Below are 26,671 nucleotides of genomic sequence, written 5' to 3'. Positions count from 1 at the left end.
TGTCTAATCTTATTGGACCGAGGTTTCAACTGATCATCACAATAGCTTATTGATTTCTATCAATCTTGCTATTGGAGCAATGATCTGCTAAGGCTTGGCTGGCCATTGGCCATGTCTAGTGTTTTGGACCGAAGCTTTCTTTGAAAGCTTGGCTGGCTGTGAAGCCATGTCTAATTCCTGGACCGGAGTCTTAGACTAGCATTGCAATGATTCCTGGAATCCAAATCAAGAATTCTGAAACTTTTATTTTCTGTTTCCATATAATTTTCGAAAAAAGCACAAAAAAAAATTTACAAAATCATAAAAACCAAAAATATTTTATGTTTCTTGTTTGAGTCCAATGTCTAAATTTAAGTTTGGTGTCTTGCATGCATTGTTTATGTGATCTTGGTTCTATTTTCAAGTCAATAGTACAAGGAACTGAAGATTCAAAACATGCAGCAGAGGAATTACACAGAAAAAGCTGGGCGTTCAAAACGCCCAGTGAAGAAGGACAGACTGGCATTTAAACGCCAGCCAGGGTGCCTGGTTGGGCGTTTAACGCCCAAAAAGGTAGTGCACTGGGCGTTAAACGCCAGAATGTGCACCATTCTGGGCGTTTAACGCCAAGATGGCACAAGAGGGAAGATTTTGTTTTCAAATCAATTTTTTTCCAAGTTTTCAAAGTTTTTCAAAATCAAATCTTTTTCAAATCAAATCTTTTCAATCAAATCTTTTTCAAAATCAATTTCTTTCCTTTTTCAAAGATACTTACTAACAATTAATGATTTGATTGAACATCTCAAATTTGTTGCCTTTTCTGTTGAGAAAGGTTTAATGTTTGAATCATATCTTTTCTTGTTAGGCAAGTCATTAATTTTTAAAATCAAATCTTTTTAAAATTGTTTTTCAAATCATATCTTTTTAAAATTGTTTTTCAAATCATATCTTCTCAATCACATCTTTTTAAAAAAAAAAGCATAACTTTTCAATCATATCTTTTTAATCACATCTTTTTCAAAATAGTTTTCAATCATATCTTTTTAATTTCTAATTTCAAAATCTTTTTCAAAAATTACTTGATCTCTTTCTCACTCTTGATTTTCGAAAATCAAATTAAAGTTGTTCAAAATGTTTTTAAATCTTTTTAATTTAATTTTCGAAAGTTCTTCCTCTCTTCTCACATTCTTCTATTTATGGAGTACCACTCCTCCTCAGTGCACAATTCGAACTATATCCCACTAAGTTCGAATTCTCTACTTCTTCCTTCTAATTTTCTGTTCCTCTGACACCTCAAGGAATCTCTATACTGTGACATAGAGGATTCCATATTTTCTTGTTCTCTTCTCCTTCATATGAGCAGGAACAAAGACAAAGGCATTCTTGTTGAAGCTGACCCTGAACCTGAAAGGACCTTGAAGCGCAAGCTAAGAGAAGCTAAGGCACAACTCTCAGTAGAGAACCTAACCGACTTCTTCAAAGAAGAAGAACCCATGGCAGCCGAAAACAACAACAATGCCAACAATGCAAGGAAGGTGCTGGGTGACTTTACTGCACCTACTCCCGACTTCTATGGGAGAAGCATCTCTATCCCTGCCATTGGAGCAAACAACTTTGAGCTTAAGCCTCAATTAGTTTCTCTAATGCAACAGAATTGCAAGTTCCATGGACTTCCATTGGAAGATCCTCATCAGTTCTTAGCTGAATTCTTGCAAATCTGTGACACTGTCAAGACTAATGGGGTTGACCCTGAGGTCTACAGACTAATGCTATTCGCTTTTGCTGTAAGAGACAGAGCTAGAACATGGTTGGACTCTCAACCTAAAGAAAGCCTGGACTCTTGGGAAAAGCTAGTCAATGCCTTCTTGGCAAAGTTCTTTCCACCTCAAAAATTGAGTAAGCTTAGAGTGGAAGTCCAAACCTTCAGACAGAAGGATGGAGAATCCCTCTATGAAGCTTGGGAAAGATACAAACAATTGATCAGAAAATGTCCTTCTGACATGCTTTCTGAATGGAGCATCATAGGTATTTTCTGTGATGGTCTCTCTGAACTATCCAAGATGTCTTTGGATAGCTCTGCTGGAGGATCTCTTCATCTGAAGAAGACGCCTACAGAGGCTCAAGAACTAATTGAAATGGTTGCAAATAACAAATTCATGTACACTTCTGAAAGGAATCCTGTGAACAATGGGACTAATCAGAAGAAAGGAGTTCTTGAGATTGACACTCTGAATGCCATATTGGCTCAGAATAAGATATTGACTCAACAAGTCAATTTGATTTCTCAAAGTCTGTTTGGAATGCAAAATGCACCAAACAGTACTAAGGATGCTTCATCTGAAGAAGAAGCTTATGATCCTGAGAACCCTTCAATGGAAGAGGTGAATTACCTAGGAGAACCCTATGGAAACACCTATAATTCTTCATGGAGAAATCATCCAAATTTCTCATGGAAGAATCAAGAGAGACCTCAACAAGGTTTCAACAATAATAATGGTGGAAGAAACAGGTTTAGCAATGGCAAGCCTTTTCCATCATCTTCTCAGCAACAGACAGAGAATTCTAAGCAGAATACCTCTGACTTAGCAACCATGGTCTCTGATCTAATCAAAACCACCCAAAGTTTCATGACTGAAACAAGGTCCTCCATTAGGAATTTGGAGGCACAAGTGGGACAGCTGAGCAAGAAAGTTACTGAACTCCCTCCAAGTACTCTTCCAAGCAACACAGAAGAAAATCCAAAAGGAGAGTGCAAGGCCATAAACATGGCCGAATTTGGAGAGGAAGGAGAGGAAGTGAACGCCACTGAGGAAGACCTCAATGGGCGTGCACTGACCTCCACTAAGTTCCCCAATGAGGAACCATGGGAATCTGAGGCTCAAAATGAGACCATAGAGATTCCATTGGACTTACTTCTGCCTTTCATGAGCTCTGATGAGTATTCTTCCTCTGAAGAGGATGAGTATGTCACTGAAGAGCAAGTTGCTAAATACCTTGGAGCAATCATGAAGCTAAATGACAAGTTATTTGGAAATGAGACTTGGGAGGATGAATCCCCTTTGCTCACCAAAGAACTGGAAGACTTATCTAGGCAGAAATTACCTCAAAAGAGACAAGATCCTGGGAAGTTTTCCATACCTTGTACCATAGGCACCATGACCTTCAAGAAGGCCCTGTGTGACTTAGGATCAAGTGTAAACCTCATGCCTCTCTCTGTAATGGAGAAGCTAGGGATCTTTGAGGTGCAAGCTGCAAGAATCTCACTAGAGATGGCAGACAATTCAAGAAAACAAGCTCATGGACTTGTAGAGGATATTTTGGTGAAGATTGAAGACCATTACATCCCTGCTGATTTCATAGTCCTAGAGACTGGGAAGTGCATGGATGAAACCATCATCCTTGGCAGACCCTTCCTAGCCACAGCAAAGGCTGTGATTGATGTTGATGGAGGTGAACTGATCATTCAAGTGAATGAAAAATCCTTTGTGTTTAAGGCTCAAGGATGTCCCTCTGTCACCATGGAGAGGAAGCATGAAGAGCTTCTCTCAAATCAGAGTCAAGCAGAGCCCCCACAGTCAAACTCTAAGTTTGGTGTTGGGAGGCCACAACCAAACTCTAAGTTTGGTGTTGAACCCCCACATTCAAACTCTAAGTTTGGTGTTGGAAGGTTCCAACATTGCTCTGAGTATCTGTGAGGCTCCATGAGAGCCCTCTGTCAAGCTACTGACATTAAAGAAGCGCTTGTTGGGAGGCAACCCAATGTTATATTTTATCTATTTTCTTTTGTTATTTTATTTTATTTTGTAGGTTGATGATCATGAGAAGTCACAAAATCAATTGAAAAAGCAAAAACAGAATGAAAAACAGGAAGAAAAATAGCACACCCTGGAAGAAGAACCTACTGGCGTTTAAACGCCAGTAAGGTTAGCAGTTGGGCGTTTAACGCCCAGTCTGGCACCATTCTGGGCGTTTAACGCCAGAAAGGGGCACCAGACTGGCGTTAAACGCCAGGAAAGGGCAAGAACTTGGCGTTAAACGCCAGAAAGAGGCACCAGCCCGGCGTTTAACGCCAGAATTGGCTTAAAACGTGATTTTGCATGCCATTTGGTGCAGGGATGACTTTTTCTTGACACCTCAGGATCTGTGGACCCCACAGGATCCCCACCAACCCCACCACTCTCTCTCTCTTCTTCACCCATTCACCAATCACCTCAATACCTCTTCCCCAAAAACCCTTCACCTATCAAATCCCATCTTTCTCTTCACCACTCACATCCATCCTTCATAAAACCCCACCTACCTCACCATTCAAATTCAAACCACTTTCCCTCCCAAACCCACCCATACATGACCGAACCATGAGCCCCTCCTCTCCTATATAAACCCTTCTTCACCCCTTCATTTTCACACAACCTAAACACCACTTCTCCCCCTTTTGGCCGAACACAAAGCCATTCCCTTCTTCCTCATTTCTTCTTCTTCTACTCTCTTCTTTCTTCTTTTGCTCGAAGACGAGCAAACCTTTTAAGTTTGGTGTGGTAAAAGCATTGCTTTTTATTTTTCCATAACCATTTATGGCATCTAAGGCCGGAGAAACCTCTAGAAAGAGGAAAGGGAAGGCAAAAGCTTCCACCTCCGAGTCATGGGAGATGGAAAGATTCATCTCAAGGGTGCATCAAGACCACTTCTATGAAGTTGTGGCCTTGAAGAAGGTGATCCCCGAGGTCCCTTTTTCACTCAAAAAGAGTGAATATCCGGAGATCCGACATGAGATCCGAAGAAGAGGTTGGGAAGTTCTCACCAACCCCATTCAACAAGTCGGAATCTTAATGGTTCAAGAGTTCTATGCCAATGCATGGATCACCAAGAACCATGATCAAATTGTGAACCTGGATCCAAAGAATTGGTTTACTATGGTTCGGGGGAAATACTTAGATTTTAGTCCGGAAAATATGAGGTTGGCATTCAACTTGCCCATGATGCAAGGAGATGAACATCCTTACACTAGAAGGGTCAACTTTGATCAAAGGTTGGACCAAGTCCTCACTGACATTTGTGAAGAGGGCGCCCAATGGAAGAGAGATTCAAGAGGGAAGCCGGTTCAATTGAGAAGGCATGACCTCAAGCCCGTGGCTAGAGGATGGTTGGAGTTTATCCAACGCTCAATCATTCCCACTAGCAACCGGTCCGAAGTTACTCTAGACCGGGCCATCATAATTCATAGCATCATGATTGGAGAAGAAGTGGAAGTTCATGAGGTTATAGCCCAAGAACTCTATAAGGTGGCGGACAAGTCCTCTACCTTGGCAAGGTTAGCCTTTCCTCATCTCATTTGTCACCTCTGTTATTCAGTTGGAGTTGACATAGAAGGAGACATCCTCATTGATGAGGACAAGCCCATCACTAAGAAAAGGATGGAGCAAACAAGAGACCCCTCTCATCATGAAATCCCTGAGATACCTCAAGGGATGCACTTTCCTCCACAAGACTATTGGGAGCAACTGAACACCTCCCTAGGAGAATTGAGTTCCAACATGGGACAACTAAGGGTGGAGCACCAAGAACACTCCATTCTCCTCCATGAAATTAGAGAAGATCAAAGAATCATGAGAGAAGAGCAACAAAGACAAGGAAGAGATATTGAGGAGCTCAAGCACTCCATAAGACCTTCAAAAGGAAGAACAAGCCGCCATCACTAAGGTGGACCCGTTCTTTAATCTCCTTGTTCTTTATTTTCTTGTTTTTCGAATTTTCATGCTTATGTTTATCCATGTTTGTGTCTTATGATCATTAGTGTCTTAGTGTCTATGCCTTAAAGTTATGAATGTCCTATGAATCCATCACCTTTCTTAAATAAACAATGTTCTTAATTGAAAAGGAGAAAGAATTGCATGAATTTTGAATTTTATAACAGTTTAATTATTTTGATGTGGTGGCAACACTTTTGTTTTCTGAATGTATGCTTAAACAGTGCATATGTCTTTTGAATTTGTGGTTCATGAATGTTGGCTCTTGAAAGAATGATGAAAAAGGAGACATGTTACTGAGGATCTGAAAAATCATAAAAATGATTCTTGAAGCAAGAAAAAGCAGTGAATACAAAAAAAAAAGAGGCGAAAAAAAAAACGAAAAAGGAAGAGAAAAAGAAAGAAAAAAAGAAAGAAATAAAGTTGTGATCCAAGGCAAAAAGAGTGTGCTTAAGAACCCTGGACACCTCTAGTTGGGGACTCTAGCAAAGCTGAGTCACAATCTGAAAAGGTTCACCAAATTATGTGTCTGTGGCATGTATGTATCCGGTGGTAATACTGGAAGACAGAGTGCTTTGGGCCACGGCCAAGACTCAATAAGTAGCTGTGTTCAAGAATCATCATACTTAACTAGGAGAATCAATGACACTATCTGGATTCTGAGTTCCTAAAGAAGCCAATCATTCTGAATTTCAAAGGATAGAGTGAGATGCCAAAACTATTCAGAGGCAAAAAGCTAAAAGCCCCGCTCATCTAATTAATACTGATCTTCATAGATGTTTTTGGAATTCATTGCATATTCTCTTCTTTTTATCTTATTTGATCTTCAGTTGCTTGAGGACAAGCAACAATTTAAGTTTGGTGTTGTGATGAGCGGATAATTTGTACGCTTTTTGGCATTGTTTTTAGTATGATCTAGTTAGTTTTTAGTATATTTTTATTAGTTTTTAATTAAAATTCACTTTTATGGACTTTACTATGAGTTTGTGTGTTTTTCTGTGATTTCAGGTATTTTCTGGCTGAAATTGAGGGACCTGAGCAAAAATCTGATTCAGAGACTGAAAAGGACTGCAGATGCTGTTGGATTCTGATCTCCCTGCACTCGAAATAGATTTTATGGAGCTACAGAAGCCCAATTGGCGCGCTCTCAACGGCGTTGGAAAGTAGACATCCTGGGCTTTCCAGCAATATATGATAGTCCATACTTTGCCCAAGATTTGATGGCCCAAACCGGCGTTCAAAGTCACCCTCAGAATTCCCAGCGTTAAACGCCGGAACTGGCACCAAAATGGGAGTTAAACGCCCAAACTGGCACAAAAGCTGGCGTTTAACTCCAAGAAGAGTCTCTACACGAAAATACTTCATTGCTCAGCCCAAGCACACACCAAGTGGGCCCGGAAGTGGATTTTTATGTCATTTACTCATCTCTATACACCCTAGGCTACTAGTTCTCTATATATAGGACCTTTTACTATTGTATTTGGGAGCCTTTTGGATCATGTTTTTATGATTGAACTCACTTTGGGAGGCTGGCCATTCGGCCATGCCTAGACCTTGTTCTTATGTATTTTCAACGGTGGAGTTTCTACACACCATAGATTAAGGTGTGGAGCTCTGCTGTACCTCGAGTATTAATGCAATTACTATTGTTCTTCTATTCAATTCCGCTTATTCTTTGTCCAATATATCACTTGTTCTTCAACTTGATGAATGTGATGATCCGTGACACTCATCATCATTCTCACCTATGAACGTGTGACTGACAACCACCTCCGTTCTACCTTAGATTGGGTGAATATCTCTTGGATTCCTGATACACGATGCATGGTTGATCGCCTGACAACCGAGTGCTCGCCTGACAAACGAGCCAGCCATTCCGTGAGATCAGAGTCTTCGTGGTATAGGCAAGAACTGATGGCGGCATTCAAGAGAATCCGGAAGGTCTAACCTTGTCTGTGGTATTCTGAGTAGGATTCAATGATTGAATGACTGTGACGTGCTTCAAACTCCTGAAGGCGGGGCGTTAGTGACAGACGCAAAAGAATCAATGGATTCTATTCCGGCCTGATCGAGAACCGACAGATGGATAGCCGTGCCGTGACAGGGTGCGTTGAACATTTCCACTGAGAGGATGGGAGGTAGCCACTGACAACGGTGAAACCCTTGCATAAGCTTGCCATGGAAAGGAGTAAGAAGGATTGGATGAAGACAGTAGGAAAGCAGAGAGACGGAAGGGAAGGCATCTTCATGCGCTTATCTGAAGCTCTCACCAATGATATACATAAGTACCTCTATCTTTATCTTTATGTTTTATTCATCATCTATACCCATTTGAGTCTGCCTGACTAAGATTTACAAGGTGACCATAGCTTGCTTCATACCAACAATCTCCGTGGGATCGACCCTTACTCGCGTAAGGTTTATTACTTGGACGACCCAGTGCACTTGCTGGTTAGTTGTGCAGAGTTGTGATGAAGAGTTGAGATTGCAATGACCGTACCATGTTGATGGCGCCATTGATGATCACAATTTCGTGCACCAAGGCACGTGATGCTTGTCATGCGTTAGCCACGCATACGCGTTGCTGAATATTGAACTGGCCACGCGTACGCATCATCCACGCGTGCGCGTCATTTGTTTGCTGCACCAGTCGCGTGTATGCGTCGTCCATGCATGCGCGTCGGCAGCAGCTTCTCAAATCCTCAATTTCTTGTGTTCCTTCCACTTTGAAATGCTTCCTTTCCATCCCCTAAGCCATTCCTACCCTATAAACCCTGAAAATACTTAACAAACATATCACGGCATCGAATGGTAATAAGAGAGGATTAAAATTAGCAAATTTAAGGCCAAAGAAGCATGTTTTCAATCATAGCTCAAAATTAGGAAGAAAACCTAAAAACATGCAATTTATATGGATAAGTGTGAGAATAGTTGATAAAATCCACTCAATTCAATACAAAATAAATCGTAAAATAGTGGTATATCACTGCTATTCTCTGCCTTTGATGTAGTGTATAATACATGTATAATTAAATGTATCCATGAAAGCTTAGACTAGTAGTTATGTGAATGATGAACTTTTGACAAATAACTTATATGTATATATAAATTAGCAAAACTTGTCATTTTGAGTATTTTGAAAAGAGTAATACTATTATTACTATGAAGTTTTGATCTGTTACGAATTTCGACTATGATAGAATTGGGTATCCACTGCCTCATATGATTTGAGTTGAAAAGGATTTGGATCGAAATCGGTTGATCACACATGGTCTAAATTTTGACGGAGTGAGGACTCGATAATAAAAAAACATAATATTGATTATGAGATAAGTCAAGTCGAAAAGGACCTAGGTCAAAATTTTATAATTTCGCGTGGTTTAATTTGACAAAATGTGGGTCTTTGGGACCAAGGTAATCGCAAAGACGTGGGATGTTACTGTGGAGAACGAAGTCCTCTACAGTCAAGGCAGGGTTGTGGGTTGTGAGAACCTGAGAAAAAGGAGAAAGTTAGATCCTGAAAAGAAAGAAACATTCTGCAAGTCTATCCTTGTGGTCATAAATAAGAGAAGTTCAGAAGAAATCAGGGACTTCAAACTGTACAGTTCACCATCACACAAAACTCTGCAAATTTTCAATCACGCTGACGTAACGAAAGACAATGGAGTGTAAGTGCATGTGAGTGTCTGGAATCTACTACTTTTAATTTATTTCCTTTATTTTCCTTTTTAATTTATTTTATTTTATTTTTCTTTGAGCATTTTTTTCTTTTTTTTAAGTATTTTATTTTCTTTCAATTTCAATTTTACTCTCTTATTTATTTAAAGCTTTCATTTATTTTACTTATTTTCTTTTATTACAGCTTTTTATATTATTTGCCACAGTCTAACATCATTGAGCATTGATAAACCACTATTTTATGGTTTATATTGTATTTAATTGAGTGGTTTTATCAAGCTTTTCACCCACTTATTCATATGATTTGCATGATTTTACAATTCCTTCCTAGTTTAGTTCTATGATTGAAAACATGCTTCTTTGGTCTTAATTTAGCTAATCTTAATCATCTCTTATTACCATTCGATGCCTTGATCTGTGCGTTAAGTGTTTCAGGATTCATAAGGTAGGAATGGCTTAAAGAATGAAAAGGAAGCGTGCAAAAACGGAAGGAACACAAGGAATTGAGGAAATGATCAGCGAGAAGTCACGAGGTCGCATGGCTCATGCGATCGCGCGAAATGGAAGAAATCAGAGTGACGCGTTCGCGTGCCTGACGCGACCGCGCGGATTGGAAACTGCACGAATGACGCGAATGCGTGGATGACGCGCACGCGTGGTACGAAAAACGCTGAGTGACGCGATCGCGTGAACGACGCGGACGCGTGACGTGCGCGATCTGCAGAATTACAAAAGTCGCTGGCAGAGATTCTGGGCCGCATTTCAACCCAGTTTTTTGCCCAGAAACACAGATTAAAGTCACGGAACATGCAGAGACTCAACATGCCTTTCATAATTCACAATTTTAGTTTTAGATGTAGTTTTTAGTGAAAGAGGCTCTCTCCTCTCTCTTAGGATTAGGATTAGGATTAGAATTTATCTTAGTATTAGGATTTCTTTTCACTTCAGGATTATTTCATCTTCATATCAGGTTCAATGTTCCTTTTATTTCCTCAATTTAATTTATGGATTTCTATGTTTAACTCAACTTCTTTATTTGGCTACAACTGCCCATGTTACATTTGATATCTTTATTAATTCATGATTTTGAGGTATTTCAGATCTAAGATTCTTATTTAGCTTTTTATATTATTGGCTTTAATTGATTAACTGGAAGCTCTTGAGTTATCAACTATTCATGATTGATTGTATGTCGGCTAATTAACTGGAATTCCACTAACTCTAGTCTTTCCTTAGGATTTGGCTAGGACTTGGGAAATCTAACCAATTAGTTCACTTGACTTTCCCTTGCTTACGCAAAGGTTAACTAAGTGGGATTAACTTTCATTCTCATAGGAGTAACTGGGAGAGGACTTCTGAATTTTCATATCTTGCCAAGAGTTTATTTTATAATTAATCATTTATTTTATTTGTCCTTTAATTTACTTGTTCCTCACTTTCAAAACCCCAATTTACAAAACCCATAACCAATAATAAGAACATACCTCCCTGCAATTCCTTGAGAAGACGACCCGAGGTTTGAATACTCGGTTATCAATTTTAAAAGGGTTTGTTACTTGTGACAACCAAAACGTTTGTAAGAAAGGTTGATTGCTTGGTTTAGTAACTATACTTACAACGAGTGTTTACTATAACTTCTAAACCATCAATCTTCAGTTCTTCAAGAATTTTATATACTTTTCGACACAAACAGTAAGTAAATCCCAGGTCGAGTCCACTCTTTTTTCAGAGAAATTGTATCTAATTTCCAAACTAAAATCTTAATACAAGTTTAATTTGATATTTTGTTGAGATTACCAAAAATCAAATGAAACAATTATCATATTCTATTTTTATAAGAACTCCATATTTTAACATTTATATTAGTAATAAACTAATAATAAGCTATATAATTATATATCTAAGTTCTAATAAGCTACACTTTGAATAGAAAAAGCTAAATAATTATAAGTAGATTAATTAAAGCTAGTACTACAATTAATCAGCAACATACACCATTCTAGAAATATTGCCACTTCCATTTCATTTCATTTATTCAAACATAAAGATGAAATAGTTAACATTGAGACTGTTTCTTGTAAATGCATCACATTAAATTAAATGAAACAAAAGCTCCCAATTTTTAAGAAAACAAATGATTTAGCTTCATCTAACATATTATGACATTAAGAGTTAAATACTCTTTTCGTTCTTAAGGTCTAAGGTAAAAATCAAAATCATTTCCGATCTTTTTTTGTTATTAAAATCATTCTAAATATTACAAAATATTATAAAATCATCCTTTTCTACTTCAATTATATTTTTTTGACCAAATTACCGTTAACTATTAATAAAAATAATATTTAAAAAAAAAAAAGAAAAACCCCACCCCACCCCACCTGACTCCTCAACATCTCTTCTTCACTCTCTTCCCTCCCACCCCCAATCCCCTTCCTCCTACACTCTGAGCCCTTTGAACTCCCCCACCTCCCATCCCAAACCCCATCCTACCATCATCATCAGTTTCCAACAAAAATTAAACCTACTAATTCTTCCATAGCTTCTTCTCAACTCAAAGTAACAAGTTTACACAAACACAATAGAAATCATAAAACAACCTACTACTTCTTCTTTTCCCCCTCTCCTTTAATCATTGGGTGAGTTACTATGAGGAGAAACAATGTTCTGTTATTGTATTCTCTCATTGCGCTTGCCGCTTATTTCTCTCTCCGATTTCAAGTTCAAGCTGTTCCTGCATGTAACCCCAAAAATATGAAAAGCCAAGGAAAATTTCAGTGTCTCGGTTTCTTTAATTAGTTCGATTTTTCAATTTTTTTTAATGGCCTTTGCTAAATTTTGAATCTTTTTTGCTTTATGTTGATGAGTGCCAATTGATTCTCTTTACTTTGCATGTTTTTTTTAAAAGTGGGTATGCTTTTCTTTCTTTCTTTCTTTCTTCATTTTTTAGCTTGATAATTAATTTAATTAATGTCAGTAAATTAGGACCATTGATTAACCATCTTTTTTTACTTCTTAAATGGACAAGGTCTAATGCCTCCAAGACGTCAAATTCAAGTTCATTGTACAGTGATGATGATAATAATAGCTTCGTGATTTGTGTGGTACATCAATTCTTATGGTTTAGTATGTAAATGTAAGTGTAATTTATTGTTATTATTCTTTTTCCTTTTCAGTTCAATTTGAGAATGGCTATGGTAGGAGGAAGGGGATTGGGGGTGGGAGGGAAGAGAGCAAAGAAAAAATGCTGCTGGAGAGTGGGATGGGGTGGGGTTTTTTTTTTTAAAATATTATTTTTATTAATAGTTAAGAATAATTTAGTCAAAAAAATATAATTGAAATAGAAAATGATGATTTTATAACGTTTTGTAATGTTGGGGATAATTTTAATAACAAAAAAAATCAGGGACGATTTTGATTTTCATCTTAGACCTTAGAGATGAAAAAAATACTTAACCTTTGCATTAAAAATTACAGAAATCATGGCATAACAAACATATACGATTAAGCATTATTTTTTGTTTGAGACTAGTTAAACATCTCTCAATCTTAATAACATTACAACATTACAATATTACAAACTCACTTATAATACACGCAGACATATATACATAACATTTTTAAAATTTTTATCCACTATTTGGTCTCTGTAATTTTGAATCTAGATATGATTACTCACGAGGCAAATGAATTGCCATGACACAAGGTCTAGACCATATATGATTAAGAATTATTAATTCCATTTTGCCATGACAGACATGCCAGCAGCACCCAAAAAGACAGCAACATAAGACTTCAATTGGAGCTTAATGTTGTTCTGTAACCTTGGACTCATGAAATTAGCAGAGAGAAGGTCAACCAATGCCATGTAGATTAAAAGCCCAGCTGATGAAGCATTAAGCATACCAACTGTGATTAGGGCACTTGGGCTGTTCTCTTTGTAGATTCTGGACAATCCAATTCCTAATGCTATTCCAAATGGGGTTGTAACGGAGAAGAACAACACCAACACCACCCTCTTTAACAACTTGTATTGGGCCTCAATAATGCAACCGCCAAGACCAATGCCTTCAAACATTTGATGGAAGCAAAGGGCCGCTATAAGGCCTTTTATAGAGCACGTGTTATTTGAAGCACCCATGGACAGGCCTATCACTACGGAATGAATAATAATTCCAAGTTCTAGCACCTACACACCTATGCGCTCAAACAAACATTTTTTAATTTCTATTGTTGCTAAATCACAAAAAATAATAGTAAATAAGATAATAAGTGTTTTCACAATATATTTTTTCTTAATTATATATTGATGATAAGTCAGAGCAAGATATACTTTAATAATAATAAGCTACATAATTATGATAAGTCAGAACAAGATATCTTTTAAGGGCTTTTTATATAAATAAAATAAATAATTTATTATACATATACATCATTTTTGAACTATTTATAAATTTAAAAATATAATCATATCTTAAATGCACTTAAAATAAAATATATATGTATTTTCGAATACAGTGCATTTAAAATATAAAAAATAATGAAATACACCAATTTTAGGTGTACTCAAAATCTGATCCATTTAGAAAATTGAATATATTTCAAATGCATGGCATCTAAGATGAATATATTTCGATAGTGCTGTACATGCTGAAGAAACCTACACGCTGAACATGAATTGTCTACTCCACTTGTTCCACAGTGTTTGGAGGTGGGAGGAGTCGGAACACAATAAAATTCATAGAGTGTGACTTGAGTGCTTTGGGATTCCATTACATGCATGGTCTGTGAACATTTTTAAAAAGATAGGAGGCCAATGGGGTGAGGTAATTGGGTGTGCTAGATAGACAGAATCGTGCAGTTCTTTCAAAGTAGGTCGCATACAGATCGATACGTGTGTAATAGACGGAATCCAAGAATGGGTTCATATCAATGTTGGCACCAGGGGATATGATGTTTTAGTAAATGAGATTGGACATTAGGCGTGTGAACTACACTGTACTGAAAGACTTGGTGATCAAAAGATAACAAATAGTGAGCAAAAAAATCACGGTAGAACGAGCAAGGTGCCAGGAGTGGATTTGTTGCAGCGACATCAATATGATTCATTAGATGAGGGCGGTCATGAGGAGGAGATGCTGTTACTGGTAACACAAGGAGAGGAAGAAGACAAGGGCAGATTAGGAATTCCACACAGTTTTTTGAATGAATGGACTGATGACAATAATTACCATAATCGCTTGAAAATCATAACTGATCAAGTAATTACTGGCAATAATCAAGGAATGGTAGATTTGGGGGGAGTTACCATTACAGGGGAGGAGGTAGGGTCTGAGAGGACAGTCACGTGTGTTTTAAATGGATTAGGACATGGGTCCACTAAGGCCAAACAGATAGCAGCTTCACTAAATACAGTTTGGGCCAACAACAAAATTAAGACGGATAAGGGGGTTAAGGGCCATACAGGCCCAACATCAGGTGAAGTAAGCGAATCAGCAACTGGGCCTGAGTTGAGAGATCCGGGTCGGGTGCTGGCCAAATCACGGAACAACGCCGGCGGCTGGTATGGGTGCAGCACCAACAGCAAGCGAACCCTCGAGGATGATGCAGACGGTGTCGTTGGGGCTGGGCACGGGGGACGTCGACAGTCACCGCTCCTTGACAACAGACTGCGCCGTGGTGTAGCTACTCCAACTCTCACTGATGAACTCGGACCGAAATGGCTGGCGTGTGAAGATCCCGTCTCCAACGATGCCTACAGGGCAACAGATTCGGCGGCAAGAATTAATGTTAGGGCTAATAAGGATGAAAAACAGAATAAGAGGGGAGCCGGTGAAAGGCGAGGCTTGGTTGTGGTTGATGAAGAGGAAGGTGTGAAGGTAGTTGGCAGCGGCACTAAAAGAAGGCATGTGAGTCAAGAAGGGTGTGCGGCGACTTATGTACAACTTGAGGCTGGCATTGATAGAGGTCGGGTTATTGCTTAAAGTGAGAAGAGATTGGCTGTAGGGAGCGAGGAGGACAGAAGTGAAGAGAACGATTGTGGGGACGAGCTAGGAATGTCATGTGCAGAAGACGGTGATACTCACTCTTTGAATTTGGAGGAATAGATGCTGGAGAACGAACAGAAGAACTTGGGAGTTGGCAAAGGAGTCAGACGCCATGCTATACAATGAGGAGGATGACATCATGGCAATACTCTAAGCACAAAATAAAGAGATAAATCGTAAAAGGAAAGTAGCAAAGCAGAAGGAGAAACTGAGACGTTGCAGACCCAAACATAAAAAATAGGTATGTCAAAAGCTTTTTAAATGATTTTTGGTTCTTGGAATATTAGGGAGTTGAGGGGCGATGGAATATTCCAAGGCCTTTCAGAAGCTTAGATTCCTAGTTTACACATGAAGGATTCTTTAGAATGGTGAGAGAGGAGTGGAGAGGTTTGGGGCAGATTCAGTTCACAGATAAATTGAAGGTATTGACGATCCCGTTGGGGAGGTAGCATAAGGCTAATTTTAGTGATATGGACAAGAAGATTACGACCTTTGAGAAAGAAATTAAGAAAATTGATGATATGGTGAGCAGTGGAGTGTATGATGGTACGATGGAGGCTAGACAAAAAGCACTGGTCACTTGCTGTGAGAGGTAGTATGTGAGAAAAGAGATTCATTGGAAGCAGATGTCCCGATCGTGACAAGCTAAGGAGATGGAAAAAAATATAAGATATTTTCACAATATAGCTTCAGCAAGAAGGAGGAATAACAGGATTGATACATTGCTAATCAATGGCAGACTTGTAAGGAATCATGCTAGGATAAAAATTGCTATTAGAGATTTCTATAAGGATTTATATCAACAGGAAGAGTCTCCTATGATGGGATTTAGGGATGATATGGTGGGTAGGATAGGTCAGGATGATGCGGTGAAGTTGGAAATGGTGCCGTCTGCTAAGGAGATCAGGGAGGCTGTGTGGGATTGTGAGTCGTCTAAGGCACCAGGCTGTGACGGGTACAACATGAATTTCATAAAGAGGTGTTGGGATGAGATAGGGTTGAAATTCACGACAGCTATGATTGGGTTTTTTCAGACATCCAGGTTACTGGCAGAGTCCAATATCACTTGGGTGGCGCTGGCTCTGACGTTCATTGGTGCAAGGGAGATTAAAGACCTGCGACCTATTAGAGTGGTTGGATGTGTATACAAGGTCATTTCTAAGGTATTGGTTAGGAGGATGAGACAAGTAATGCTAGAGCTAGTAGGGGAGACTCAGAATGCTTTTGTGAAAATGAGGAAAAACATGATGGGGCTCTTATTGCGTGTGAAATTGTAGACTGGCTTAAGAGGAGGAAGAAGGAGGCAGTGATAATCAAGCTAGACTTCCAAAAAGCATATGATAGAGTCAAGTGGAGCTTTGTGGACTTAGTACTGCAAAAGATGGGTTTTGGGCTTAGATGAAGATCATGGGTTATGGAGTGTGTGACGACAGCTTCAATGTCAGTCTTGATAAATGGTTCGCCATCCAAGCCGTTCAAGATGGAAAGAGGATTGCGACAAGGTGACCCACTTTCACCTTTCATGTTTGTATTGGTTGTAAATGTGTTACATCGGATGATTGGAGAGGCAGTCAGGAATGGTCGTATATCACCGTTGTTAGTCGGGAGAGATATTATAGAGTTATCGCATCTCTAGTTTGCGAATGATACAGTTTTGTTTAGCCCATCAGAAGAGGAGACTATAAAGAACTACAAGCAACTCTTGAGGTGCTTTGAGCTGATGTCAGGGCTCAGCATTAACTTTGACAAGTCGAGCTTGATTCCAGTAAATTGCGATGAGCAGTGGGTCCACTGCATGTGCCTTTTATTGGGTTATAAGGGAGGCTCCCTTCCAATTAAGTACTTGGGAATCCCTTTAGGAGCAAATCTGAGGTTTGTGAAGACATGAAAGCCCATAATAGACAAAGTGGAGGAAAAGCTCAACCTGTGGAAAGCAACGATACTAAACAAAGTTGGAAAGTTGGTGCTAATCAAATCAGTATTAAATAGTCTACCAGTATATTATTTGAGCTTGTTTAAGATGCCAAAAGCTATTGCTGAAAAATTGATATCCCTACAGAGGGGGTTCCTATGGAGGAAGGATGCTGGAAGTAATGGGATGGCATTAGTTAAATGGGAAGTGGTGCGGTCCCCTAAGAAACTGGGTGGGTTGGGAGTTGGAGATGCTATGATTCGTAACACAGCTATGTTGTTCAAGTGGTGGTGGCGTTTTGCCAAGGAGGACTGCCCATTGTTGAAGAAAGTGGTGTGCTCCTATAACAATCTAAATCCTAATGAGCTACTGTCAACTTAAGTGCTACCTACTTGGGGAGGCCCCTGGAAGGATATATGCCAGCTACAAATAACGAATCAACATATAAGGAAGAAGATGGTTGCAGGATTGTCCATGGAGATTGGTGATGGGCGACGTACTTGTTTTTGGGAGGATGTATGGTTACTCTGTGGATCGTTGAAGGATCGGTTCCCCAGGCTTTTCTCTGTTTCAAACCAATGTGGATTTGTCATAGGGGATTGTGGATTATGGGATGAGTTAGAGTGGATTTGAAATTTCCAATGGAGAAAAGAGCTTTTTTAATGGGAGTTGGAACTTGTGGGTCAATTACATGAGGTGTTGAAACCCGTGACACTAATAAATAATAGAGAGGATCAAGTGGTGTAGAAATTTGATAGAAAATGTATTTTTTCAACTAACTCATTTGTGCAGGTTTGGCAGGAGGAAACAATCCCAGAGGAGGTTACCAGTTACAGCTTCACCAAGACTATCTGGAAAGGTCTAGTTCTACCTAGAGTGAAACTATTTACTTGGTTTGTTCTGATAGGTAGAGTCAGTACAAAAAGCAGACTTAGCAGGTTTGGCATTATTAGCCAGGAAGACAATATCTGTGTTTTCTGTAATAATGAGGTGGAGCATGTACACCACTTGTTTTAGGATGTGGATTCACCTGGCAGGTGTGGAGTGCTTGGATATCGATGTTTTGCCGACAGTGGTCTTTCCTGGTTCCATGAGAGAACATTTCTTATGTTGGACAGAGGAACCGAGGAGAAAGGAGGATCGAGAGCAACGATTGAGAGGCTTTTGCGCCGTTGTTTGGAACATTTGGTTGAAAAGAAACAGAAGAATATTTCAGAATGAGAGCAAAGGTGTGGAAGAGATAATCAACATGATGGTAATGAGCTCTAACGAATGGAGAGGTGTAGATCGCTTTGGTTGTTGATGATTATACCGGAGATGACATGGAAACTTTTCTTTGTGTTGTTGTCGCACTATTTCTAAACTTTTTGTGCTGATGTGCTATTGTGTCTGTTAGTACTGCTGCTCCACTATTTTGTGTTGAGCTCTTGCTTTCAAAAAAAAATGTGTGTTTAATTTTCTTTAACCCTATTCATTCATGTATTCATCCCACTTTTCGATGTTCTTTTCAGTGCCTATTCCTAAATCCTATCACTCTATCTCCTCAATCATCCTCATCTAAATCCTTTTTTCTTATATAATAACATATAAAAGAAAAAATTTCAACTTTCATCTTGATTAAATTTGATTTATTGCTAATATATTCGTAAAAACATCAATTTCAATTAAAATATCAGGAAAAAAAGGCTACATTAAAAAGCTTATTAGTAAACAATAAAGGATTTAAGAAAAAGTAATACTTAGATGAATATATAAATTCTAGCTAGCTTTTAATATTTAGACATATTTTTTGGTAAATAAATATAAAATTATTAATGTATAAATACGGTAATATAAATTGAATGAAAATTAATTATGTTATCCTTTAAATTCAGTCGACCTACTTTTTAAACATCCCTATCGAATCACAAAATAAAAATATATATAAATATGTTGCTTGGAGGTGAGGTGATGATGATTATTATTAATTAATATTAAATAATTATTATGATGTTTAAAAGGTTGTGTTTAATTTGTTAAAAAAATTTAAAAATTAATATTTAATTTAAAACGTATTAATTAAATTATTTTTAAATATTTAAAATTTATAAAAAAAAACAATTAAATAAAATTTAGACACTAATTTAGAAGTATCATAAAATTGGCCTTAATATTATGTAGGAAAAACAAATAATTTAGATGAGAATGACTGAGAATGGTAGGTATAGGCATAGAAAACAAAATAAGAATCAAATATGAATACTTGAATGAACAAAATACGAGGCGAAAGACATGATAAGAAAGGGTTTAGCTAAGAGAGACATTTAACGCTTCGTACAGAACACACATACACACATGTCAAATGTTCTAAATATGTTCTATTTAATAAACCAGCCAAATTTTGGGTGCATTTGAGATTAACATATCATATTTCGAAACCAATGCGCATGAGATATATACATATTTATTGTGTATTTATCGAATTTGAGATGTGTTTTATATTTTAAATTTATAAATAATTTAAAAATTATACATATTAATAAATAAAATATTTATTTTATTTATATGTGTAAAAAGTCTTCTCTCTTATATATTATTTGAATTAAGAGAATATAAAAAATATAAAAAATAGATAAAAATGTAAATTTTTTATTGTTTGAATAAAAAAAATAAGATAGAAAGAAAAAAATAGTACGAAATCTACTAATTTTTTTTTTTAAATTGAGATGAAAATGAAAGAAAAATATATAAATAAGAGTAAAATTATTAATTCATTTCTTAATGAATAAAAAAATAAAAAATCTAAAGATATTAATATAATTTTTTATTATAATTTTTCTATTTTACTTTTATTTTCATTCAAGTAAAAGAATTTTTTTATTATTTTTTTATTTATTTCTTTATTTAAATAACACATAAAACAATCTATTTTTTTATTTTTTCTTATTTTTTATTTTATTTTTTATCATCTATTCAAATAAAGTATTAACAATATTAAAATAATGTTAAAAAATTATCAAAATATATTATTTTTAATTAACTGTTAACTATATTAATATTTAAAAATATAAATTAAAATATATGATTAGATTATTAAAATAAAAAAAATTAAGTTAATAACGAAAAATAATAACCAAAAATAATAAATTAGGACAACTTTGTAGCTATTTCTCATAACACTAAGCTACTTAATTAAGATAGATTAGGAGAATAAAGAGAAGAGTAATTTAATAATGTTACCATAGCAACAACACGATAACGCACGAGTTGTGTGTCTCCACCTTCATTCTTAGTAGCCTCAATTGCTGCATGATGATGACCATGGAAATGGCCAACACTAACAACAAGACCCATCTCTTGTTCTTCATGACAACCAACTGCACCAGTGTGGCTACCTGGAATAACTGCATCACTACTCTTCTTACTATAAAAGCTTGTGGCCAAAGAATCCACCATGAGCGTGAATAAGGCAGAGAACATGGCAACGAGCCCTGAGAAGGGAAACTCGTGCCATGGCTTCTCCTCAAGACAATCAGACCCCAGCATGTCGAATGAATCCGGCAGCACGTGCATGAACCCCGTGCCGAGAATGATCCCCCCGGCGAAGCATTTCACAACCATGAAGAGGTCGTTTTCGGGGCTCAACGCCGGGATCGAACGCCTCCCAAAGGACAGAGATACGCCGATCATGCTGGTTACCAAGATTGCAAAGATAGCCACGATTTTTAGACGGAGAGCTTTCTCTTTGTCGTTACATGAGTCTACTGATTCGGATTCGCACTCTGCTAGGGTTTTGGGTGTGAAGAGAACGATGATGATGAAAACCAAAGAGATCGTCGCCTTCAGATCTGAATTAGTACCCATTATTGTTCCTGTTTATATATGAAGCTAACACTTTTGAATATAGATGAAGCTTCTTTATATAGACATACATATGCATAGTTTAAATCAATAATATGAAGGGCTTGCACACGTCATTAATTGAATAAATTTAAATATTAAATGTCGATCAGTAATTTTAATTTTTTATATTGTTCTCAAAATTAAATTAGTCTGATTAATTTAACTGGATTAATTAAGAATTACCCACTAGATCAATTCAATTTAGGATGAAAATTAACTGTGAGTGAACTAGTCAAAAACTTAAAAATTAGTCAAAAATAATTTTGTTTAATATACATGCTTCAAATCACTCTAGTTGAATATCATTTGAATTTTTTATTAGTTTGATAACTAGTTTGATTTTTTATTTTGTGAAAATTGAGTTTATTGATTAAGTCTTATTATAGTACAAGATTGTTAATTAAAAATTTAAAATATTTGATGTTTAAACTTGACAAACACAAAAAAAATTTATAAAAGGACAAAAAACAATAATAATGTATCATTCATATTAATGATTTTTCTAAGGAATTAATTTATTTTTAATTATAATTAGTCAACAAAATAGTAAATGATAAAAATTAAAAATTAAGATATTATATAAAAAGTGAAAAAATATTAAAGTAAACAAAAGGATATTAATTCAACTAAATATATAACCAACTTTTTAGTAAATAATTTCAACTAATTACTTGTGAAATTTCTTTTTATTCCTTTTATTCATCAATATCTCCCTTCTCATCTTTTTCTTCTTTCTTCCAAGTTTCAATACAAATCTCAATAATATATATCACCACAAATTTACTTCTTGCTGTCATCACCACCATTGTCTATTATTCTAGATTATAATTGATAAATTTTAAACTGTCAAAAAAAAATAAAGATAAAGTAATTTTAATATTAAAAAATGAGAAGTAGTATTAATTAATATAAAAATTAGTTTCTTATAGATTTTGTTGAAATTATTGAATTAAATTGTAAAGGACGCAAAGTATTGTCATTCTATAACAATTGTTAATTAATACATAAATTATTAAACGTACCAACAAGTACTACATACATCAGTTAGGACAACAGATTAATTATTCTTCACCAATCAGGCAATTAGCGCGATAAAGTTTCTATTAACAAGTTTTTCTATAAATAAAAGAATAAAAAATAAATAAATGAATAGAAAAGTCAATGTATCTTACAAGGGACAAGAACCACCGAACATAGAACATGAATTACAGAAAATAAGAATTCATTGAAATCTTTCATAGCTCATGTTGCCTGCAATATTTCTAACTATTATCTACTAATTAAATATTGGTTGCCTGTTGATTTAAAAAACATATCATAAAAAGAAGTAAAGCTCAGTGACGTAATAACCAAACGTATAGAAATAGAATTATATTCACTTAAAGCACTTGTTTTTTGTCATGGAAAATAAATTGATTGTTGTGGAGGCATTGTGTGAATCTTATTTGTATGTTCTATATTTTTCTCGTATTTTCTATATTTAGAAATAATAATTATTTATATGTCTTTGTTTATCAATTTAATTTTTTTACATAAACAATTGACATTGTATTATTAAATCCCATGACTAACAACACATTTAAAAGAATATGTTAGATGTATAAGATATTAGTTTCTTCTTTTGTTTTTCCTCCTGTTATTTTTTTTCTCTTTTATTTTATTTATATTTTTTTTATACTTATCTCTTTAAAAAATTTTTTCTTTTCCTTTTCCTCACCTTTTCACTTTTCAAAAAAGATTATGCGAAAAAATGTGACACTTATCTGTATTTTAAATTTGTTTCAAAAACCATATTCGTATACAGAAACGTGGAAAAATATGATACGTATCTGTATTTTAAATTTGTTTTCAAAAACCATATTGATATAAAGAAACGTGGAGAAGCAAACTGCAAAACACGTACTATTTTGTTTCTTGAAGGACGACACGTCCTAACTAAAAGAAGAAACTATAAACTATGACGTATGAGAGGAAATTAATTAGGTAAGTATAATTTTATATTAATGATTATGATTATATATTTGAGTTTTTTTATTTTGGGTCCAGTAATATTTTTTGTTATGTTGTAATGTGATCTATTTTATTGTTTTATTGTGTTATTAGGTATTTGGTCTTTAATTTTTATTCATTGGACATAGTATGAAATTATTTTTTGTTGTGAAAGGTAAAAAAAAAAGACTAGCTGTTGTACATTTGATTAGTTTATATTATTGAATAGATTGCCTAATGAAAATAAAAATTATCAATTTTTAAAATTTTGAATATTTTCTTACAAATAAGAATTTTATTTATTTTAGTTGTATAATAAGTATATTGGTTAGAGTTTCATTTCACAACTCTATTTTTTTTCTTTAATCATTTAATAATGTGGTTAAATATTCTTTATCCGTATTTTTTTATTTTATTGATCGTTATTTTTGATTTGTTGGTTTTCGAAAAATGTGATACATATCTGTATTTTAAATTTGTTTTAAAAAACCATATTCGTATAAAGAAACCTGGACAAAATGTGACACGTATATGTATTTTAAATTTGTTTTCAAAATCCGTATTGGTATAAAGAAACGTGGAGAAATAAACTGCTAAACACGTATTATTTTGTTTTCTGAAGGATGACACGTCATAACTAAAAGAAGAAACTACAAACTATGATGTATGAGAGGAAATTAATTAGATAAGTATAATTTTGTATTAATGATTATGATTGTATTTTTGAGTTTTTTTATTTTGGGTCCAGTAATATTTTTTGTTATGTTGTAATGTGACCAATTTTATTGTTTTATTGTGTTGTTAGTATTTGGTCTTTAATTTTTATTCATTGGACATAGTATAAAATTATTTTTTGTTGTGAAACGTAAAAAAAAAAGACTGGTTGTATATTTGATTAGTTTATATTATTGAATAGATTATCTAATAAAAATAAAAATTATCAATTTTTGAAATTTTGAATATTTTCTTACAAATAAGAATTTTATTTATTTTAGTTTTATAATAAATAAATTAGTCAGAGTTTCATTTCACAACTCTATTTTTTTTCTTTAATTATTTAATAATGTGGTTAAATATTTTTTTTCTGTATTTTTTATTTTATATATCGTTATTCTTGATTTTTTGGTTTTCAAAAAATGTGATACGTATCTGTATTTTAAATTTATTTTCAAAAACCATATTCATATAAAGAAACGTGAAAAAAATGTGACACGTATCTGTATTTTAAATTTGTTTTCAAAAACCGTATTAGTATAAAGAAACGTGGAGAAACAAACTGCTAAACACGTATTATTTTGTTTTCTGAAGGACAACACGTCCTAACTAGAAGAAGAAACTACAAACTATGATGTATGAGAGGAAATTAATTAGGTAAGTATAATTTTGTATTAATGATTATGATGGTATTTTTGAGTTTTTTTTTTTATTTTGAGCCCAGTAATATTTTTTGTTATGTTGTAATGTGACCTATTTTATTGTTTTATTGTGTTGTTAGGTATTTGGTCTTTAATTTTTATTCATTGGACATAGTATGAAATTATTTTTTGTTGTGAAAGGTAAAAAAAAAAAAGATTAGCTGCTGTACATTTGATTAGTTTATATTATTGAATATATTGTCTAATAAAAATAAAAATTATCAATTTTTGAAATTTTGAATATTTCTTACAAATAAGAATTTTATTTATTTTAGTTGTATAATAAGTAAATTGGTTAGAGTTTCATTTCACAACTCTATTTTTTTTTTTTAATCATTTAATAATGTGGTTAAATATTTTTTATCCGTATTTTTTTTATTTTATTAATCGTTATTCTTGATTTGTTAGTTTTCAAAAAATGTGACACGTATCTTTATGTTAAATTTGTTTTCAAAAATCATATTCGTATAAAGAAACGTGGACAAAATGTGACACGTATATGTATTTTAAATTTTTTTTCATAAACCGTATTGGTATAAAGAAACGTGGAGAAATAAACTGCTAAACACGTATTATTTTATTTTCTTAAGGATAACACATCATAACTAAAAGAAGAAACTACAAACTATGATGTATGAGAGGAAATTAATTAGATAAGTATAATTTTGTATTAATGATTATGATTGTATTTTTGAGTTTTTTATTTTGGGCCTAGTAATATTTTTTGTTATGTTGTAATGTGACATATTTTATCGTTTTATTGTTTTATTAGGTATTTGGTCTTTAATTTTTATTCATTGGACATAGTATGAAATTATGTTTTGTTGTGAAAGGTAAAAAAAAGATTGGCTGCTTTACATTTGGTTAGTTTATATTATTGAATAGATTGTCTAATAAAAATAAAAAATTATCAATTTTTGAAATTTTGAATATTTTGAATTTTATTTATTTTAGTTTTATAATAAGTAAATTGGGTAGAATTTCATTTCACAACTATATTTTTTTTCTTTAATCATTTAATAATGTGGTTAAATATTTTTTTTCCGTATTTTTTTATTTTATTAATTGTTATTCTTGATTTTTTGGTTTTCAAAAAATGTGACACGTATCTGTATTTTAAATTTGTTTTCAAAAACCGTATTAGTATAAAGAAACGTGGAGAAACAAACTGCTAAACACGTATTATTTTGTTTCCTGAAGGACGACACGTCCTAACTAGAAGAAGAAACTACAAACTATGATGTATGAGAGGAAATTAATTTAGTAAGTATAATTTTGTATTAATAATTATGATTGTAATTTTGAGTTTTTTTTATTTTGGGCCCAGTAGTATTTTTTGTTATGGTGTAATATGACCTATTTTATTGTTTTATTGTGTTGTTAGGTATTTAGTCTTTAATTTTTATTCATTGGACATAGTATGAAATTATTTTTTGTTGTGAAAGGTAAAAAAAAAATTAGCTGCTGTACATTTGATTAGTTTATATTCTGTACATTTGATTAGTTTATATTATTGAATAGATTGTCTTATAAAAATAAAAGTTATCAATTTTTGAAATTTTGAATATTTTCTTACAAATAAGAATTTTATTTATTTTAGTTGTATAATAAGTAAATTGGATAGAGTTTTATTTTACAGCTCAATTTTTTTTAATCATTTAATAATGTGGTTAAATATTCTTTATCCATATTTTTTTTATTTGATTAATTGTTATTCTTGATTTGTTGGTTTTCAAAAAATGTGACACATATCTGTATGTTAAATTTGTTTTCAAAAATCATATTCGTATAAAGAAACGTGGACAAAATGTGACACGTATATGTATTTTAAATTTGTTTTCATAAACCGTATTGGTATAAAAGAAACGTGGAGAAATAAACTGCTAAACACGTATTATTTTGTTTTCTTAAGGATAACACGTCATAATTAAAAGAAGAAACTACAAACTATGATATATGAGAGAAAATTAATTAGATAAGTATAATTTTGTATTAATGATTATGATTGTATTTTTGAGTTTTTTT

At 34.4% G+C, this 26,671-nt stretch overlaps 1 protein-coding gene and 1 non-coding gene across 2 annotated transcripts; both read right to left on the bottom strand.

The window, feature by feature from the left end:
* Window positions 1-1,877: 1,877 nt before the first annotated feature.
* Window positions 1,878-1,985, bottom strand: LOC130978728 (small nucleolar RNA R71). The gene has a single exon (XR_009086345.1). It is a non-coding gene; the product is annotated as a small nucleolar RNA R71 (small nucleolar RNA).
* An 11,149-nt stretch (window positions 1,986-13,134) lies between these two features.
* LOC130974833 (fe(2+) transport protein 1-like) lies at window positions 13,135-21,203 on the bottom strand. The gene is made up of 2 exons (XM_057899679.1): window positions 20,580-21,203; window positions 13,135-13,590 (listed from the first exon to the last, which is right to left on the bottom strand). The coding sequence occupies exons 1-2, from the start codon at window positions 21,201-21,203 to the stop codon at window positions 13,135-13,137; spliced, it is 1,080 nt and encodes a 359-aa protein (XP_057755662.1).
* Between the last annotated feature and the right edge of the window lie 5,468 nt (window positions 21,204-26,671).

This window comes from Arachis stenosperma, chromosome 4 (genome assembly GCF_014773155.1).
Source record: "Arachis stenosperma cultivar V10309 chromosome 4, arast.V10309.gnm1.PFL2, whole genome shotgun sequence".
In the NCBI taxonomy this organism is placed as follows: Eukaryota; Viridiplantae; Streptophyta; class Magnoliopsida; order Fabales; family Fabaceae; genus Arachis; species Arachis stenosperma.
This window is presented reverse-complemented; position numbering and strand designations above follow the sequence as displayed.